This window comes from Drosophila grimshawi, unplaced genomic scaffold, assembly GCF_018153295.1.
Source record: "Drosophila grimshawi isolate 15287-2541.00 unplaced genomic scaffold, ASM1815329v1 contig_80, whole genome shotgun sequence".
Classification (NCBI taxonomy): domain Eukaryota; kingdom Metazoa; phylum Arthropoda; class Insecta; order Diptera; family Drosophilidae; genus Drosophila; species Drosophila grimshawi.
The window spans coordinates 1,221,737-1,242,387 of record NW_025063639.1 but is presented as its reverse complement, the minus strand read 5'-3'; the positions used below and the strand labels follow the sequence as shown (position 1 = coordinate 1,242,387).

Genomic DNA, 20,651 nt, shown 5'->3' with positions numbered 1-20,651 from the left:
TAAGATTTTACTTGTATTTGTTCTTTTTGTAATTAAGAATCTAAGAGAAGAAGTATTGCCTATGATATTGTTATAATTAAAATAACACTCGCATTCATACCATCTTTATGTACAATTATAACAAACATATATACAGTTTTCCCATACACATATATAAAGATAAAAGTAATTAATGTGTTTACATAGGTTAATCTTGTCTAGTATATATATTTATATCTAACTTATAAAATACATAATTTAAAAGTTTTCGAAAAACTTGTATTTATAGTTTTTGGTTGAGTTTCCCTTAGTAAAGATTTTGGTTTCAATATTTATTCTTATTAAGTATGTGTAGTTAATAAGTAAGCCACAACATATGTGTGTATGTACATTTAATCGTTTGAAGTTGTGTTTCTTAATATATTATACTCTTGCAGAGGCTTTTAAAATTGTGTCGTAATGCGTGTTCAGCATTGAAAGATACGACGACGATTCGCGCAGATCGAAAGATTGTTTCATATAGCTTCCACTGGAAAAAAAATCGGACAAGCGATGAGGTTATGTATGAATAGCTTGTTTTTTACTTTGATTTCCGAACCCAACCTATAAGTTACCAGTTCAAGGGTAATTAACTACAGCGTGGCATCGTTCTCCCAAAATTATAAAATGCAATACATTAGAGCACTTATACATACCTTATTAAATGCAAATTAACTTATATTATGAGAATTGTTCTCGTTGAGTTCAGTTCGTCTTCTTTATATCATTATAGATAAATTACCAACAACGGAATCTGATGTCAGACTGTTAGCGCAGCTTTTTAGCATTCACTGACGATCTTTTTTGTCTACTTCAAGATAGCAACGTCTTAATGTTACCTATATCTTTATATATATCTTTGGATCCGTGAAGAACTCCCGAAATGTATTGCTTTTTTATGTTCCTTCTGGACAATGTCTGCTTTATGAAATGTGTGCTGTGATAGCCGGTCAGTGCATGCACTACACAAGAAATATATCTGATGTTTCTGATTTTGTACACGCACTACCAGTTGGAGAGGCTGCGGACACCAGCGAGTTGGCTCTTGTAGCAGCAAGGGGTGAGCGCAAATCTTGGTTAAGGGACGCCTGATTTTGACCGCCTTCATAATAGTATGATGAATCTGTAATAGGATGAATGTGGAGTTGAACGTTTATCAAATTGAATTCTTTATAGAAACTTACTGATTATACCACTACTAGTGCCGTAACTGTATGATCCATAAGCACCACCATACTGTGTATATGCGGGACTATATGCGTAATCCGCGCTTGGAACTACTGATCCACACGCTAAAAAAAAAAAAAATTATTTAATTTCAATCACAGTAAAATTCAAAGATATTTTACTTAAGAATAATAAAAAAAGGTTATTATGGATAAATACAAATTTTCCCATAGCTACACCATAACAAAAAAATCATATAGATATAATAAATGTAAACATTTCTATGTTTTATTTTTTAATACTTTCTATAAGACACTCAAATTATTGCTACCTTCGTAGATTCTTAGTATTCAATATTAATTGTATTTAAAAAAAATGTTGATTGAAGCCAAACCTAAAGTGCCACCACCAAGTGTTGTGCGAGTATGCTAGAGCAGAACTAGCAATGAGCGACGAGTGCAGGACTTGAATGAGAAACTTGCCTGAAGAGTAGTGGCTAAAACTGGGGAGCATTGTGGGTGTGGCATAAATAGCTGTGCTGTTGGTAGCAATTGAATCAGCATCAGACCGTCCGTCGACCGATGAGCAATTGGCACTGGACTGTAGGAGTATTAGAGATGAGGTATTAGCTGTTGTTAGTGGGCCGGTGCTCGACATCTGTTGCTGTTGATGATCCTGGACAGTCTCTGGCATAAGGTGTGTTATGGGGATAATGTCGATCCCTCGATGATTTCCCAAATCATTTCGATGACTCTTATTATTGGCATTTTCGTCCCTGGCCAAATGGTTGACAGACTCTTTTAGATGGTGATTAGTGCTATCTATGCTTTGCACATTTTGTTCAACTCGTAAAGCGTTAGAAGGAACTAAATTTGGTGAATTATTACAGCTCCCGGCGGTTGCGTCATTGCCTCGTACCATTATGGGACTATTGTTGTTATCCAAGCTTGTTATTGTGGGATAATTACCATTTTCAATGGCAATTGCTGATTGAAATCATTAAGAGTATTGGTTTAGTTGCTTTTGATTTATGTCTTTCTTATCTACAGTTATTACAAATTTATTAAATCATTTTCTGCAAAATATATACAATTCCAATAAAAACACAGATCTTCGATTTAAAATAAACTTGTGCATGGGCGAGCCCAGCTTTTCGTAATGGGGACATCTGTAAAGTTATTTGCTTACCTTAAGCCTAGTAATAAAGAATTACAAAGTTTACAAGTTCCTATTTTTATATAATTTATATTTTTATATCATGTACTCTTTTGACATACCAAGTTTTAATTCTAGAAAGATAAACTCTTTAACATGGATACAAGAACTCATATTCTCTAAGCTTTTATAACCAAAATTATCTAAACAAAATTGAAACACAGTTTACAAGATATATCTAACTTGTGTACCATCAAAGAGCCTTTTTCAGGGCACTTAAAGCCTTCATATTCCTGACTAGAGATAGTCTGCTTGTTTTAGTATCACATACGAGATTTATTTGGTTATATTCTTACCTGTATAAAAGGGTGAGATAGTTTGTTCCTGTATATTTGCATTAAATTTCATGTCTTGCAAACTTATAGGCACTAGGGGCGTCAATGAACTATTGCCTACAGTTTTGTTCACAAAAAGGTACACAATTGAAATGATATAATAAAAATCATATGACAAAAAATAATATGTAGACTAATTTACTGTAAATTAATGTCAAAAATATAATTCTTTTAATTTTTACTTACCAATTGATGGTCCGATAGGGGGGGTATATAAAGTGCTTTGGCTCTGTGATATCGTAGCAATGCTATCGTACAACATGGACGAATCGTTGCCAACGGCAGTGCCAACACCCGCACATGAAATTGTGCTTGTTGAAAATCCATTTGGGGCTTCATAGTAAGCGGGCGCGCTGCTACCATTATTTGTTGTCAAATTACCAAGCTCTGAGAGGAGCTTGTGCTCATCCTTGATGCACCACTTACCAGACCAAATCTAAACGTGTTGAATGATAAAAAAATTAAATTTATAACTGTTGAAATATTAATCATTAAATTAGTTTCAAAAATTCATAACAGATGAGTTCGTGTTCAATTGTAGAAATAACTGTTACAAGTTTAGAAAAGTAGCAGAAAACTAGTAACCGAACTTGTATGAACTAATATCGTAAAGTGTTTACGCAATCATCATATTGAACAGTTTTTTATAAGTTATGGCACTTACATTTGGGTATATCTGATCTCCACCGTATGCCAAGCGCTGTCGCTTAACATCGTCTTCGGAATGCATGTTAACATCCCGATTCTCATCTGAAAAAGTAAATATTTTAGTTAATTACTTATTATTGCACATGTATGTACTTGTAATTATATGCTCTCATTTTTTAAATTTATATTTCTTTCATTTGTGTTTGAATCTACTTCCAACGCTGTCTCTACCATTCTCTTACACAGCAATGGCCCAATGTCAACCCTCTCTTTGCAATGCTAATTCAATTATGACTGTTACTTTGTTGCTGACCTGACTGCGGTAAACGACACGTGCCTCTTAAGTGCTTTTGCGGATTGAAAGTTGACTACCGTAGGATAAGAATGTAAATAAATATGTCGGCCATGTATTAGTTGCCGTGAAAAGTTGTTTCTAAGCTCCTAGTTGATTACAATATTTTGAGTGGCATCGACAAAATTACTGTAATTGCCTAAACTTTATGTTTACAATGATAACCAAATACAAACACATATGTTTTCATAACAGAAAGATTGCTCCAGTAGAGAGAACCGGACTGGGAGATACACTGAACCCAAGGATTTACCTTTCATAAGTCGCACGCTATTCAGATATTTACAGTGTGTGTATGTATGTTTGCTGCTGTGTAATTTGGTAAACATCATAAAATCGTATTTTCGATTTTCTCCCAAGAACCCAAGATACACAGATGCATGAGATGATTGTTGTAATCGTATTTGGAGGGTGAAGCCCAATGGTCACACCTACTTTTCAACCCCAAATGTAACATGTAACGACACTACGACCAAATATTTCGTTTCATTCTGTCTTGCTGAAATCAAAATGATTTGAACAAATTTGCCGCAAATTCCAGCCTAAGTACAACATTCACTTTGGACTGCCAAGATATCCCTAAGGGAATCGATAAGAAATCTGGAGAGAATGAACGAGTATGCGCAACCAAAGGATGATGAAGGTCTGGGATGATTTCGAATGGAGTCTATTGCTCTTTTATTGCCTGCTGGTGCCCGAGAGTATGATTATCAGAAGCAACATCATTGTATCGAACTCTTGTATTTCTATAATTGTTTCAGATATCGATGGGATATGGGAAGCAAACTAAAGCAGTTGATGGAACATTATCATTATTACTAGAACTAAGCGTCGTCAGTTCATGCCGGGGCTATGGTAGTCAGGGGTGCGATATTTTATTTCGCTATTTGTGGCGAATATTGAAAATGACAAGTGCGAGTCGTGCTCCTTTTACAAATCCATCTGATGCCATATTTCATTATAATTGTTTAATGGCCTTCTTCACCCCTCACAAAAAAAAAATACAGCCTGAGTGTCTGATTAGATATCCGTTGTCTATCATGGCTGCAGCACTCACATCAGCATCACCTAATTTAGATGATATCTTATTACACATGCTTTTGGGGTTTGATTCCGTAGACACATGCAACATCGCCGACGGGTGCGGTTGGATTATACCGCCAATATCACCACAAAGCACTTCGCGGCAATTCAACGCAATCGTCTGCAATCCCCATCCTAATCAGATTTAACGATATGCAAATCGAGGGTTTTATTCCCGGGGCAAGTGGCTTTTGAGAGGTTGTTTCAAGAGTTAATATAATTATTGAATGTATGCGCACATATATAGTATTTTACTATTACTGTTACTGCGCAGTCTGGACTTACATTTAAATCAAAATTGACATAGTCATATATATATTTCTCACCACTGTTTAGTTTTGTCTTGTAACATGAATAATTTAATCTTACCATGCACTTCATTTCGCTTGCGCTTGCAATTTGTCTCCGATGTATTATTGTTATTGTTATTTGTGCTGTTATTGTTGTTGCTTAGATGATGACCATGCTGTAGACCCAGAATCCCATTTATGCTATATCCTGATCCTGACGATCGCTGTTCAGCGCCCTGTTGGATCGGTGCAGTTGTAGCATTGCCACTACTGCTGCTATTGTGTGGACCAGCATTGCCGACGGTGGCGCCAACCTCTTGCGCAGAAACTGGGCATGGACCCGGAGTATGCGCAATGACTGTCACCGATGTATTGGTGTTGTTGCTGCTGGAATTGTTGCTGCCATTGCCGGCGCTTGTTGTGGGCTGCTCGCTACCTCCTCCCGTACTGCTGTCGAGACTCTCAGTGGCATTGTGCCCGTTGCTGAGACTTTGTGGCATTTGGTGCTGCTGCTGGTGATGGTGTACGTGTTTTGCCTTTTCTGCTGCTTTATTACGAACGATCCTGCAAAAAATATCCAGTAATAATGCAATGAAATATCAGTCTTTCACGCAGATATATAGTGCTCGCGAAAACATTTCATTGGTACCACAAGTTCAATGCCATCTTAGAATGCAGCGTACTCATATAGTACATCCATCGTCAAAAATCGTTTAAAAAATTGATTTGTTGGTATAATGCTGGTAATAGGCATATGAGAAATGCACACATGTTCTCATCTAAACTAATAATAAATAATTAAAATAATTTGCTCTTAGTTCAATAGTGTCAGGTGCCAAAAATAACCAAATTCTTGGCTCTATTTCCACTGCTCACTTTGAAACATCATGATTGCTATGATATGTTCAAGCACGAAGGGACTGCTTGAAGCACAATCTTGTGATAAATTAAGTAAAGATTGATGTATGCTTCTGCTGTGATTGCGTTAGATTATAAAATATCTACAGATATTTAGCGATTTCAGAACAGGCCATTAAGGGGAGTTCATGTGCTGTTAATTGGTTGCGTTCCACACTTACATATTTGTAAAAACCTTTAGTTTTATCTCATTTCATAAAATATTTAAAAAATTAGTATACCTTTATTTTATTTAGACCGCGCCCTTGACATTGCCAATAGCAGTATTTATACATATGTACATACTTAATTTAGACAACACTTTGTCCTCACTTTATCACAGAGGGTTGCAGATTGAGCGGGCAACTCAAGCGGAATCAAATCAAATTATGTATTTCAAAAAGGACAATCGCATTGGGTTGAGATATACTTTTTAAGAGAGCGGGGGTATGAGCTCTGGGTAGTTGGGCAGTGCACACAATCGGGACATATGTTTGGGATGCGCGGTCTTATGCTTGGCTTTCATATTTCGATTTGTTTGTTTGAAAGGGATGGTGATTGGCTTACGTTGAGTGCTGCGAAAGTCACTTTATAAGTGCTACTCTCTTGGGATTGCGATTGAATGGGAATCAAAAACTGGACTAGCATACTTGTATCTAAAAACTCTCGTATTTACTTGTATATATGAACAACTACGTATACATGTACGTACATGATTGAATTTGCGCCCTAATCATCGCTCGAGTGCCATTGAATCACACATTGTCGCATTAGGGGCAGGTTAATGCTGATTATCCCTTGAATTACTCATCATATCGGTCACATGCTCTAATACTAACGCTTTGCATAGTGCCAGTCGTAATTCGCAGCGAATTGATTCTGAATGGGTGCACGTGCAGCGTGTGGTTGCAGCATCCAAATGCTGAGCAACGTGTTCAGTTAAGTGATGGTTGGTGCGAGAACAGGCGTGTTTTGTGGGGTAGACAAGCGGTGACTGTGTTGTGTGAACAAGTGCGCAATACTTTTGCGTGTCAACTTTAGTCAAAATTTCGACGGCCGTCGCGTCGTAGCTTCCACCATTGCCGGGCGCCCGAATTGCAAATGTTGTAGTGCACAGCTAATTTATGGCATTCGTATAGCTGCGGGTCTCAAACTTTGAGCAGCTGCCTGCTGGCAGCATCCTTGGCCACATAAAATGAATTATGGTCAAAGAGGAAGTGCGTTCATTACAATGCCGTAGAACGGCGGCTATGACGACAATGATGATGAGGATGATGCCAAAAATGTTACACCGGAACACGAATAGGAAGCTGGCTTTTGTGGTGGTCGTGTGTCAAGCATTGTGCCGCAATTATGAACGCTAAAAACTACTTAGATATTTTTATTAGCCCAGTGCTTTTCAAGCCAGTGTTAACGAACTGCACCCATCAACGAAAATTGTGACGGAAGCGGATTCGGAAGTAAGCTGCATGACAGCGTGCAAACATTCCAACACTAACATATTATGGTTACCAACATCCAGCTGCTGTTTCATTATTAGCTGTGCACATCTACTTGTAAATATATATTAACAAAATATATATAATTTTTACAGAATGTATATAGAAGTACATGTCATTAACATACATATTTGCTACATTTTATATATATCCTTATGTATTAAAACCAAACAAAACAAGAGAGTTGAATGAAATTTATTCTTCCGATATTCGGATATCAACTAAAACGAGTTCGGAGAAAGTCACACGCCTCTGAAATCAATATTTCGTCAACTGGCAAAAATTAATAAAGTACCTATTACCAATAATTTGCAAAATAACCAATTACGACTTTTCAACCTTTACAAAAAATTTGCAATGAAGAATAAAAGATTGGCAGTTTTATATTGCGTTTAACTTATATTAGAAATACTTTTGGTATCAATTTTTGCAAAAGCAAAACTTTTCGAAAATAATTCAATAGATTAGATTAAAAAGAGAAACGAAACTAACCAGCAGTTTGAATTCTAAACTTATTGATGGGAATTAACGTGCGCATACAGACGGTTACACGTCCTGAAAGGTAAACGTCAATGACTAGGTCGACTCGACTAAATAATGTATGGGTTATCTTCTACTTAATACGCTTTTAAATATTTAATGAGATCAGAATCTACAAATATTCTTACCGGTTTATAGAGGATACGCTGGGGACGTTATCCTGGGAGCATATTCCTTCTGCCAGCAACCGATCACGAATCTCCCAAGCGAACATAGTTGGATTCTCTCGCTTATAGTTTGCGATTGCGTCAACTACTGGTGGAGTGGCAACCTTGGGTTTGGAGCCGCCTATTACGCCGGCCTTAAAGCTACCAGTCTCATAGTATCTAAAACAAAAAAAAAAAACGCATTAAAATGTACTTTCTAAAAATTGTAATCATCTCAATTCACAATTTGATGGTTTTCTTAACGATTTCTTATCCGATCATGACACATCTTGTTTAAAATTCGAAGTTACTAGTAATAAATTATAAGTGATACCCCAATTTCAATATAGCTCATTTTGATCGATATCGCTTTGAATAAGGCAATTAATTTTGTAACGGAACCAACAATTTTACGATTTCAATTAAAAACAATTTGAATGTCAGCCTTCGTTTAGGTACAGCACAACGATTCCCGATTTGAGCAAGCTACAGACAGCAATACACGCATGCAACCAGTCCTGAACAAACCCAGAGACCGAAAAGATTTATTGTACTAGTGGCACTGGCACATGTTGAAGTACGAAGCCTCCCAACTCCTAACACAGGACATTTCTATATATACATATGCATAACCAGCTGCGGAATACTCTGATACCAGTGTAAATCCAGGTGATAACAAAGAACCTTCTTGTGTGGTTGGGGCGGACGGCAGTTGGTGGGCACTTCAAAAAATTACTTACCTTGATAATATTTTTGAAACGCAGCCATGGCTTACTCGTAACTGGCGTGATATATCACACGGACGGACGCCGTTGTGTGCTAACTCCACGATGCGCTGCCGTACTACGTCAGGTAGGGGCCGCCCGTTCACAAACACGCCACCCAATTGATTAACGCCACCGTGACCTAATTTTAAATTAAGACAATGCAACAATTTATTAATGTTTCAGTCTTAAATTCGTATTGGTATTTCAATTTTAAGTTATTTAATTATAATGAGGTGTATACAATACCGGTATCTTTGATTCTAGCCTTAAAGTTTTTATAATAATAATAATTTATACCTTCATCGGACGTCTTCACAGACGCAAGCAATGCACTTTGAAATGTGGCGGTCTAACTCACACAGCCCACCAAGCCGATCCCGATGGCGGCAATAGTATACTTCACTTTACTTCTTATCTGTTATAACTTGGTCTAATCAGAGTATCGTAGACCACTTAAAGTTTTTCCCGTATATATCGTTAGTTGCCTTTAGCACCCTTTGTGATGCTTCGTCACTAGCGTAGACCCCCTTTGTTGCTGACTGCTGTTCTGTGGGGTTATTTATTCACATTATTACTGTACTCCTAATTATTTGTTTTGCATCCCAAAACAGACGAAGCATCAAAAGTCATGCACGGGCAACCACAAAGACAGACCGCACTGAACTGATCTGAAGAAATCTGTCCTAATGACAAACATACAGCCAAGCTGGGAGTCGCTTACACATCATTAATATTTTTGCACTTATGTATATGTATTTTGCACTTCATATTAAATCGCTAATTAAGTACTGATTGTAAACATCTACCAGTGTTTTTAAAGATAATTTAAAGCATTTCTTTTCTTTTCTATTTAACTCGAAGATATAATTCCAACTATTTCAGAGCAAACAAAATAACAAATAGAGAAGCAAATCAGAAAAGTAGTTTGACTGCAGTATCACTGTCAGCTAACGTAAAATTTATTTTTAATAAGATTTTTAGTATGAAAACTGACTAATACCAACCAGGTGATGGTCTCCTATTATTTGAACATGAGATCTTGTCGTGCGTTTCCATATTTCGCGGATGCCCATGATAAGCACGATACACGAGTGTGTATAAACAATAATACTCCGGAAGGTCAACTATAAGAACCAGAATTTTACGCTGCTTTATGGGCGCAGCGGGGTACAAGCTGTAGTGTTAAAATAGACAAAGGTCTCATTGAATGCATGACAGAATGCGAAATGGCAGTTGCGATTGTCGTTTAATGAACTATCCATTGACTTTCAATAGATGTGAGCCTATATGCCCCAGTTCAATTTTGCTCATAACTAATAGATATTGTTTGCATAAACACAGACACATACGAACATAAATGTATACATTGATAAATATATATATACACATATCCTGACAGAGACCGCTCTTTTGACTCCTAACTGCATAGCCTGACCCTCATCTTCACATTGTGTTACGCTCTTTTTGTTTCTTTTTGTCAATTGTCATTGTTTGTAAATGTTGTTTTATTTAACGCAATTCTGCCGGCTTGCGACTAAGAACGAGTATGGTTGCACAATTGTATCTTTTCAATTATTATCAGCTGAAATTAACGATTATTATCAGCTAAGGCACGCTATGTTTTTGCTTCAAAAAATATACAATTTTAAAACTATCTGATGCTATGCACGTGTCTGCCAAGTTGTGAAACAAGCCGTGGTTTTTATTTTAGCTTTATTGCATTGCATATGCTTTAGAAAAGAATAACATGGTATTTTCTAGAATGAATTAAGGTTTGTCTGTTTTGTCCCTCTTCACACCATCAATTATTTTAATTTTTGTTTAAATCTTGTAAATGAAGTAAATGAAGAACTTTTGTGCTCTTTGGGAAATAATAAAGTAACCAAGATTCTTAATAAAAAATATATAAGTTAGTTTTTAAAGTGTTAATGTTGATATACAGATACGGATTTTTGCGTATGAATTTACATCACAGGCTCGAACATGCATTTGCAAGACGCTGCTTAACTTAATTTTAAGATTATTGGGAGCTTGAAGTATCTGTGTGATGATTTACATGTGTAATATTCCATCATGTTTTGATTGTAACGATATGCCGTAGAGAGATCCATGTTGCCGATTCTCTTGTTAATCTTTTGCCGCTATCTTCAATTATAATTTGTGATTGTTGTAACAAATATATATATATATATTTTTTTTTAATGTGATTTGACGGTTTGAAAAACACTAAACACACACTATATACACAGATATTGGTCAAAGTAATTGCACATATTACATTTTAGATTATTTACAATATTCGAAAATACGAGTTTAAATACGCGGAGAAACAATGACTAGCAAAGGCTATACCAATAATAATGAAAACGTATCGTGCCACGAGAGAATTTTAGTACTTCAGAAAAATGAACGACTGTTTCTACAACAGATAAACGAAACCGTAAATGCAACCGATATCAGAATTAGCATACACATCAGAGCTAAAATTATACAGATTTCAAATTCACGATCCGCGACTCCGGATAGTGGCGAGGCGTTTGGTGCTAGGCTCAGTGCCGTTGTCTATTCTTGTTCATTGCATTCGTGTAAGCGCGAACCTCCTTTATATTTTTGCTTGTCGTCGTCACGTTGTTTTACTTATTATACATTTTTTTTGTTTCGTTTCCAGTGCCGTGAAATATTTCTAGCCATTTTTTCCGGACTGTTTGCTGTCAGCCGCAGAGATCCTGCGCACGTTTTGTTTCTTATCTCTTTCTATGCGTGTGAGTCGTGCGTGTGTATTTGTGTGCGGGCGCCTGCGATTGCAGCTCGTGTGAGCTGCGTACACGGCGTGTCCTTGGTCCTTGTTTCGCCACCGCACCGCCCAACCACATCGGGTTGCGCATACTTCACGACTGCCCGACTACGACTTACTGCAGCGAGCCAATGAAGACGAACCAAAAGCGAGAGACAACCACACCAGAGCGTTATTCGCTTTCTATTCTTGTACTGAGTACTGCATACACTGGGTAATGGTGCTGCTGCTGTTACGCTCGTTGGTAAAGTCGAAGGTGGGTAGAGGCGGTGTCAGTGGTATTGAAGGTGGTGTTGTCGGTAGTAGGTTTTGGATTGGCGCTAAATGTCTAAGCCCACGGCTTATGGTTAAACACTGATTTTGTGTGTGCATTTTTGGAAGAGAAGCGGGTATATGTGTTTTGTCTTTAGATTATGTGTTTCATTTGTACCGAACTTAGCTCTACTATGAATTGGGAAAGCTAATACTCAAAGACCCATAACTACATTCGAAAATTGATAATTAATAATAATTTTGTGCCTTGTTATTTCAATGATATCGATTTAATTAATACACAATCCATATCATATTTATTAGTGACATTAAATATGTATTTGTTTATAGCCATTCGATCTCAGATCTGCTCGGGCCGCCTTAGTCTTGGCCTTAATGCTAAATATTCATGCATATATTATATATAAGTGTATTATACTACTTGCTTTTTAGGGAGTGCGTTAGAGCTTGCGGTCCACACTTTAAGATGTAGAGGAAGAGAGAGAGCGAGAGAGAGCGAACAAAAAAGTGAAAGGGGAACGCAATAAACACTCAGTGGGATTTCCGCCAATCAGCACTAAGGCCAAGATGTGCTAAGCACCAATCACAGCGGGCAGTTGTCGTTTCTCGTTTCTACCACTTAAATATTTGCGGCTCTCTCTCTCTCTTTACTTTATCTACCTATCTCGCTTATACACACCGCCTAGGCTTTCTTGTTGTGATTGTTTGTTTGTTTGTATAACTCTGTTGCTACTCGCTCTTATAAGAATTGTTGTCTCTTTGTATTATATGAGCATGTATGATGATGACAACATCTAGTTGTAACATAAAGACAAAGTAATTATGTTAGCGACAAAAATATTAACAAGCGGTTTTTGTGTACACACAGGCGTACTCGTATGCAATTGTACAAATGTGTGGATGTAATGAATCATCTTTAATGTTGATTCTGAACTTTAAATATGAATAAGTGAAAAAGCTAGACCAATTTCCATAGATTGAAACTGAGACAACACGTAGCGCATGCCCTATATATATACGTACATACATATTTTCCGTTTATTCTCAACCTACTAAGTCGTCGAGCTTTTGAACAATAGCTTTGGCGCTTTGATTGAAGATTTGTATGTAATTCGATTATGGGTAACTAGCAAAGTTTTTGACGTCAGGCGAGCCTAAATGTCTATGATGCTGCCACTCAGAGTTGAAGGGATTCCGTTATAAACATATTTATATGATATATTAACAGTAAAGTGTTTTATAAATTTACAATATTATCTCTGAATTGGAAATTTTCATTCTATAATGCGTGCAGTAATCTTTTAAATGTTCTTTATTTCAATGGAATATTACTTTAGCTTATGGTCAGTTAAGAAGGTACTATGCTCTGAGCTAAGGGATTGCGTATCAATATAAAAATATTTAAAAAATGTATAATTGCGTTAGAACAAAAAATAATCGTAGAATATGTGCAGAGACATGGGACTTGTTAAAGGTCGTCTAGTGCAAGAGCTTTGACTTCACCACTTATCGCTCTTTCCCTTAAAAATGTGAGTTGTGTTCATTTCTGAATTCCCAATTGTATTTTCAACTGTTATTAAAAAATACAAATTTTCCAAGCAGACCCCAATGATACTGACTTCATTACAACTTAAAATACATAGCTCATCTACGCATTGACTGTACTGATTATTTTAATTTGACAAATCACTTTTAACTTATGTTTTGACTTTTCGAGTAATATCCTTCGGGGTTTGTTTTAATTATTATTGCGTTGCTTTTATTGTTGTTTTTGCTGTTAGATATTGCAATAAAAGTCGAATTTCGTTCCGGTGTGGGCTCTGTTATGTAAATCACAATCACATCATTTGCATAATTCACCTGAGTTGAATAGTAATGTCTTTAGAATTCTTTTTATTGTGTCTACTATGCTTATATATTGATGTATGTATGTGTGAGGACGCCTAAGCAGCAAATGCTTGCGCTAGGTGCCTTACTCAATATGAATATATATATATAATGTACCTTGATAGTTTCAATAAGTAATTCATTAAATAACGTGGCTATATCTTTAAAAGTGATGCTTTCATGGAATTGAACACAAATTTTTCTAGATTTTTATTGTAGAGGAATAAAAACGTTCCATCATTCTCCCTTCCGGTTATTGACAACAAAGGAAAACGCATAAAGTAAATGGTAGGAAACTGTTTCGAATCTGTGGCTTTAGTCTTACATGCTGACTAAGGTGAACGGTAGAGCAAAATGATTTGCATTCATGCGGTTATTGGCTTGGCCTGGATGTTGCCAATACTATTTTTTCAGTTGATACCTTAAAGAACAAACTTAAAATTGTAATGTACACCATGATCTGAGTGACCAGTGGGCCTCTTGTTCTGTTCGCTTGATAGACATGTGAAGGCTTACAATAATACCCGCAATCCACAACCGGCGGATACGAATACCCAAACCCATACGTTAGATACCAACTTATCAGCCAAGCACCATTTCGCGTCAAGCAAACAAAACAAGAAAGCAATCCGAGATGCATGGCAGAGAAACAAAAAACACGTTTGTGGTTGGATTGCGTTTTTTTCAATTAAACACGTAGTTACTTGAGACATGTCTGACTAAACCACAACAGATTGACCGCTCGGTTGCCTGTTGCCCGACTAGGAGACTAACTAAAGAATGAAACACTGCTATCTGTGACCATAGTTTGTCACACGGGATCGGTAGCTGATGATTAACACCCAACATAAGTAACAACATTTCTGGTGTGGGAATTTAATAAAATAGTTGTATCAGTGACTAACCTATCAAAACTTGTAACAAAATGTAAAATGGGAATTATGTGTTTACTTACCATCTCCCGATATGCTGCCTTGCGAACTGTGCGAATCTTCTGAAATTTAAATGGACAGAGCCGAATAAATTAATATACTATATGCTTAAAATGTTTCAGAATATATATCTTACCTGTGTTGTTTTGGGCATCGTTCATGGCTGTTATCCACTCAACCGTCCCTTGTGACTGCCCTAAAAAACTATTTCCGACTGGAGTGGGCGGGTCTTGGATCCCGGGAGTTGATATACCGCGCACTAAACCATTTGAGTAATCCTCAAACTTTTGATCTGAAATTTATTTTATTGAATATAGTCTTGTAACGAAATGTTAATCATGCGGACTGGAGCACGCATATTGACAGTTCGTCCGCTGTTTTATTATTTTCAAAAACATTTTTTATTTTTAACGTTCGATACCACATCTTCTTATAAAATTCAGACAGCTAAAGCGGAATTTGTTCATTCGTACGTTCGAAGACTTTACATATCAAGTGAATAATTTTAAACAGACAATGTCTGTGGCATGCAATAAAAGGCAGCATCTGACTTACTCTAAAGATCAAGCACAAATGCTGACTAAAAACACTTGCCTGTAACTTAAGGCTCCTTACCCCGGAACACGGCAGCCCCGAGTTTATGCTATTGTTCTTCAACTACATTTAATCTATAGTTAAGCCTCGACTCCTTTCCGCTTATTACGGCCCAGCAAACCCAGCCTGCACTTATGAATGTATGATATTTGGTGGCTTTTCTTAAACTCGGAAATGTAAATGTAATCTTTTGTTTAGAACGTTGCATCGTTGTACGTTGTAATAGCAACATATTCTAGTCAAATCGTCTCTAAGTACATATACATACATTTGTATGTACGCGTTTGTTTATTTTTTGCGATTTTTCATTTATTAATTCTCTATATGTTTTTCCTTGACACAAAATTTACACAGTGAAGTAGTACAGAAGTTGAAAAAAAAATCCTGTTTTCATTAAAAATGGAAGAATGCCACTAAATCGTCTTGTAACTTACCTTTACATCTGTCATCCGTGTGATTTGTGGAATAGACCTGGCTAGCCGCATTTTGATGGTGATGTTGATGAGTGCTGCTGCTTACTGTGAGGTGCTCATTTGTTGACGGGCCTTGAAGTGTGTGCAAAGTTGATGAGGCGCCCATCTGCTGTGGGAGTTGATGCTCTATATGCTGATTTTGCGTCGGCTGACTGTTACGTAGCGACAGTGGCTGGGTTTGCGATTGATGAACAATATGGTGCTGGTGCTGGTGCTGATGCTGATGTTGATGCTGGTGCACTAGGCCCGGAGACAGTGCCGCTAGCCCATGGCTAAGATGTGGCGACGTCTGCATTTCCATTATAAGCATATCATCAATATCTGAAAGAGCGATTGTGGCTACATCAATAACTCTGTTTACCTCTAGCGACAAGCCACAGCCTTTTAATCTCAAAGAGCAATCCTACTATTTACAAAATGCTGTGCTTCAGAAAAATGTTTGGGCAAAATTCGATAGATACACTCGCTATCTAGACAGGCGGCTAGTTTCAGCATAATCATAGATTGCTAGCGAAAGAGTGTGCTACTTATAGCGCAGTGGCAGTTGCTTTAGCGCGTGCTAATCGAAGCGCAGAGTCCAGGATCGAGACCGAGGGAGAGGATGGGTTTCAACCATTCTTCAACTTGCGCTCGAGCCACAAATACGTAACTATAAGCACCTGGTAAAAACTACTGCGACAGGGTAAAGGCACCCAACGGCAACAGACAAAACTAGTATTGTAGTAGAAACAGAAACAACAACAGTAACAGCACAAAGGAACGTTCTTATTATAATACGCGACTAGGAGAGACTCTATATGAAGATAATCACGATGTAAGAGGCGCTTCGAAAGAATAAAATATATGATAGTATACGAATACTGTTCAATTGGGCACACGAAAAGGCAAGTAAAACGGGCAGACAGCAGGTATATTTAATATTTCCAACACATATACTATTTTTCCCTTCGCAGACAGAGTATGAAAAGCGGTCACCAGTAGTGGCGACTTAGAGCATACTCAAATTGCAGCGCGCAGGACGATGATATATAAGTATAAGCAGCAGGTTAAAGCTAAACGTTTAACAAGTAGTCGATGATGATGATTGATAACGATAATGATAATGATGATCATCATATTGTCGGATGAGAGCATTGCTGTTATAAACCACAATGGCAAAGTTTCCACAATGAAATAAAGACAAGTTAAAATGGCAATTCGAAAGAGCCCGACTAGGAGGTATCCCATATATACGCATGTACGTATAGTTATGTCTTATGTTCTACCATCACAAAAGAGCAGATATTTATGAAATGTTAATAAATTACTTATATTATTGTGTTTAGTTCTCAATTAGAAAAATATAAGTTTAAAATTACCGTTTTTATTAATATAGAAAACTTATATGTTCAAAGAAACAAACTTCATAGCTTAATGCCTTATACTATAGTTACAAACAGAACAAAATTAATCTTTCATATAAACAGTCGGAGTTATAACAAATGGGTAATAGTCTACCTGAAGTATGCTGCAATAAGTGACACTAGGCTCATTTTCCCGCTTATTTCAATGCAGCCGCTTCATTTCCCTTCTTTTTGTTTTGCAGCACGCACGAGCTATGTATATTTATACCACATACATACACACATATTTGTGAGGCGCGCGCGCGCTAGTTCACCTGTTCTTAATTGACCTTTTTAGGACTCGCCCCTCCCCTCCCCTTTAGGGTCACTGCAGTCAGCCGGTCGGTCAATTGATGAGTCAAGTGTGATGCACACCAAATGCATGTGAATGTGCATTTGTGTAGAGGTTACGGAGCTCGGAGTTTAGAGTTCGGTTCAGGTGATAATATTTATTTTGGTTGCACATGTTGCTTTATTTTGTTTGTCCTATCCTATACACTTACTAAACGTACCATCTGCTCTATTTTATTTTAACCATGCCACAAATAAGCTTTATACGAAAATTTAAATAAATACATTACTTTCACACGGTAATGAACATTTATGTATTAATCGAACTACAATAAATAATAGGGAGTCGATGTGACATGATATCACATAGTTGAAATACAAATGCATATTATAGCACATAATGCAGAAGTCACGGACGACCACACCCTCACTAATGCTTGGAGACAAGGCCCGCTGCGACAGAGAGTACATTCACACATACAGAGTATTCTGTCTTAGATCACATTTTGTACGCGTAATACATTCAATTTGAAAAATAAAAGTGGGAAAATAAAAGCGTATTTTCACACACTCGCGCTGAATAATGGCGAAGACGGTGACGATGACGATGACGACGACGACGACCTGGCGCAAGACGAGACTTACAAATAAACTCCACTAAAAACGGGAAAAACAAGCTCAAGGTCAGTAGCGTGGGTAAATTTCGCACACAACTTGTATTTTTCTTTATATACAAACATGTACATTCATATGTATATGCTACATAAGATCTTTTGGTCTTGATCTTCAGCTTGATTATACAATTAATAATTTTCTGGATTTTCTGAACAACACTTTAGCACAAGGAAATATTTGCACCCTTAAACCTTACATGCATACGAATTCAGTGACTAAACTTGGATGTTATTCCGTGAAGTAATTATGTCTATTGATAAATTAATTAAGGTATTGTTTCGTTTCATTGAATCCATAAAAAAAACTACATTTACGCCATTTAAGTCAAGTTGAATCTAACTAAATATTTTCTAATACGCATAGCAATGCTTGCGTATATTTTGAAGATTTTAAGAATTACACTGGTCAATATCATATGGTCGTTAAATTCCTTATGCTCATTTATTTTAATTTAATAAGCGCGGAAGTAATTTAACAAAAAACTTCCAATAGTGCTGGTCTCCTGGTAGTTTGTGCTTATATGTCTTTTTGTATCTTTCACTTATATACATTTAAATGATAGCGAATGGGGATGAATACAGGATACCTCATAGTTAGTCTAGATACTCTAGACTAGATTACAGTAACATATTTCATTTGCACCTTCAGCTTTTAGCCTAACGTAAAAAATGGTGCTTACACAAGAAAATCATATTTTTGTCAATATGAATGCACTCACCCAAAGAACTTCACCATTAATTTGTAAAGCAAGGAAATGAATAAAAAATTATTAAAACTTCCTTTATTCACTGAGAACAAGCAATTCACATACACTCACTAATTATGCTGTTTTTATCATGTGAGGAGGTTTCTGATTTTATTGACCTTAAATATCATGCAACACTGCTACATAGATTTTTGATTTGCCTGTAACGGCAATTTGCAATTACATAGTAATCATATCATTATATATTTATACATAATAATATATGGACACGTATATACATATTATATATGTGGATGTGTGTACACAAAATGTTAGAAAATTAAACAAGAGAGAAGGCGCGTTCCACTTGCAACTTAGTTCACGAACGCGCTACAGGTCCCTGCCAGGTGGATCGGTGGACCGTGTTCAAAGAGTTCTCAGGCGAAACTGTTTTTCTGTTGAATGCGAATGGTCGGCGGAAACAGTTCGAAGCCGCTCTCACTCAACAAGCTATTTGTTATATTTATGTGTGTACGTATATCTTTATATACAAATATATATATATATAAATATATAAATTTATATATATATATATATACATATACACACATATATGTTTATATGGATATCTACATACATTCAAGAGTGTGTTTGTATGCGTTCTGATGCGGCTTTGAGCCGCGCTCAAAACCTGGTTTGAGCACAACTACGGCTGGTGGCTTTACGGTTGGTCGGCTTCGTTTCCACTCAAATGGGCTGACGACTAATCGGGAGCGTTAGCGATACCTGCGTCTGCTGTACGAGAGAGTTTTTTATTGTACTTTACACGATCAACAGAGGCGCGATTTTCAAAATATACCTATATGTGTACGTACTTCATATATTCACAAAGTGGTGCATACAAATGTATATAAGTGCAGACAAACGCGTTTGGCTTTGCTATTACCTACATATGTAAGAAAATATGTATATTATGTATTTTCGTTTGAATTTTTGTATGAGTGAGTATATAAGATACATCCATGTGTGAATCCGCACCTGTTTACATACAAATTGATGTACTATGCATACATATATACATAGATGCATACATACTATTGAGCATTCGAGGCTAGGCCGCTGATTTCACCTTATTTGTTTTGTATGTATTTATTATATATATATATGTACATATATATATATATATATAAAATAAAATATATATATATAAGTATATGTGCATCACATATAATTATATAAGTTAGTATGCATATGCATACTAATAAGTTACAAATGATTTGGGTTTGTTTCAAAGCAAAAAGCGACAAATAGTACGCATTTAGAAACGTTTATATTTGTATAATATAATGATACACCAATATTGCCACCCAACAACAAACATATGTACGTAAAGGGAATCAAGCCCGTTTTTCATCAACTCTACCCGGACTATTTTTTCGACACGTTGAGTCACTTAGTTGAGTTCTACAGATTAGCGAATACAAAACACCTTCTTTTGTAAGTTCATGTAGATACGTATAAATTAAATAAATTGTGTTTATATTCTCAAATTTTACGTATGCACGTATGCCTATGCAAATAACCATTTTATTATATAAAATTGGCAAATAATCATTTTATTACATAAAATCGGTGTCAATACAATCATTTGAATATTAATTTGACTGATTTTGACATCCGAAAACAAACTGAAGGAGGGTTTTAGACA

The 20,651-nt window shown here is 36.5% G+C and overlaps 1 protein-coding gene across 2 annotated transcripts; it reads right to left on the bottom strand.

Annotated features, from left to right (window-relative positions):
- Positions 1 to 280: 280 nt before the first annotated feature.
- LOC6570289 (paired box protein Pax-2a) lies at positions 281 to 19,212 on the bottom strand. 2 transcript variants are annotated; one of them, XM_043215901.1, is made up of 14 exons: positions 19,076 to 19,212; positions 18,977 to 18,984; positions 15,872 to 16,231; positions 14,980 to 15,135; positions 14,867 to 14,905; positions 8,931 to 9,096; positions 8,173 to 8,370; positions 5,188 to 5,672; positions 3,400 to 3,485; positions 2,922 to 3,171; positions 2,697 to 2,792; positions 1,668 to 2,171; positions 1,203 to 1,310; positions 281 to 1,141 (listed from the first exon to the last, which is right to left on the bottom strand). In XM_043215901.1, the coding sequence occupies exons 3-14, from the start codon at positions 16,218 to 16,220 to the stop codon at positions 981 to 983; spliced, it is 2,598 nt and encodes an 865-aa protein (XP_043071836.1). In that variant the 5' UTR covers positions 16,221 to 16,231; positions 18,977 to 18,984; positions 19,076 to 19,212; the 3' UTR covers positions 281 to 980. The 2 variants fall into 2 exon arrangements, with proteins under 2 accessions (XP_043071836.1, XP_043071837.1); XM_043215902.1 differs by lacking the exons at positions 1,668 to 2,171; positions 2,697 to 2,792; positions 14,867 to 14,905; ... (2 more) ...; positions 18,977 to 18,984; positions 19,076 to 19,212 and adding an exon at positions 11,014 to 11,068.
- Between the last annotated feature and the right edge of the window lie 1,439 nt (positions 19,213 to 20,651).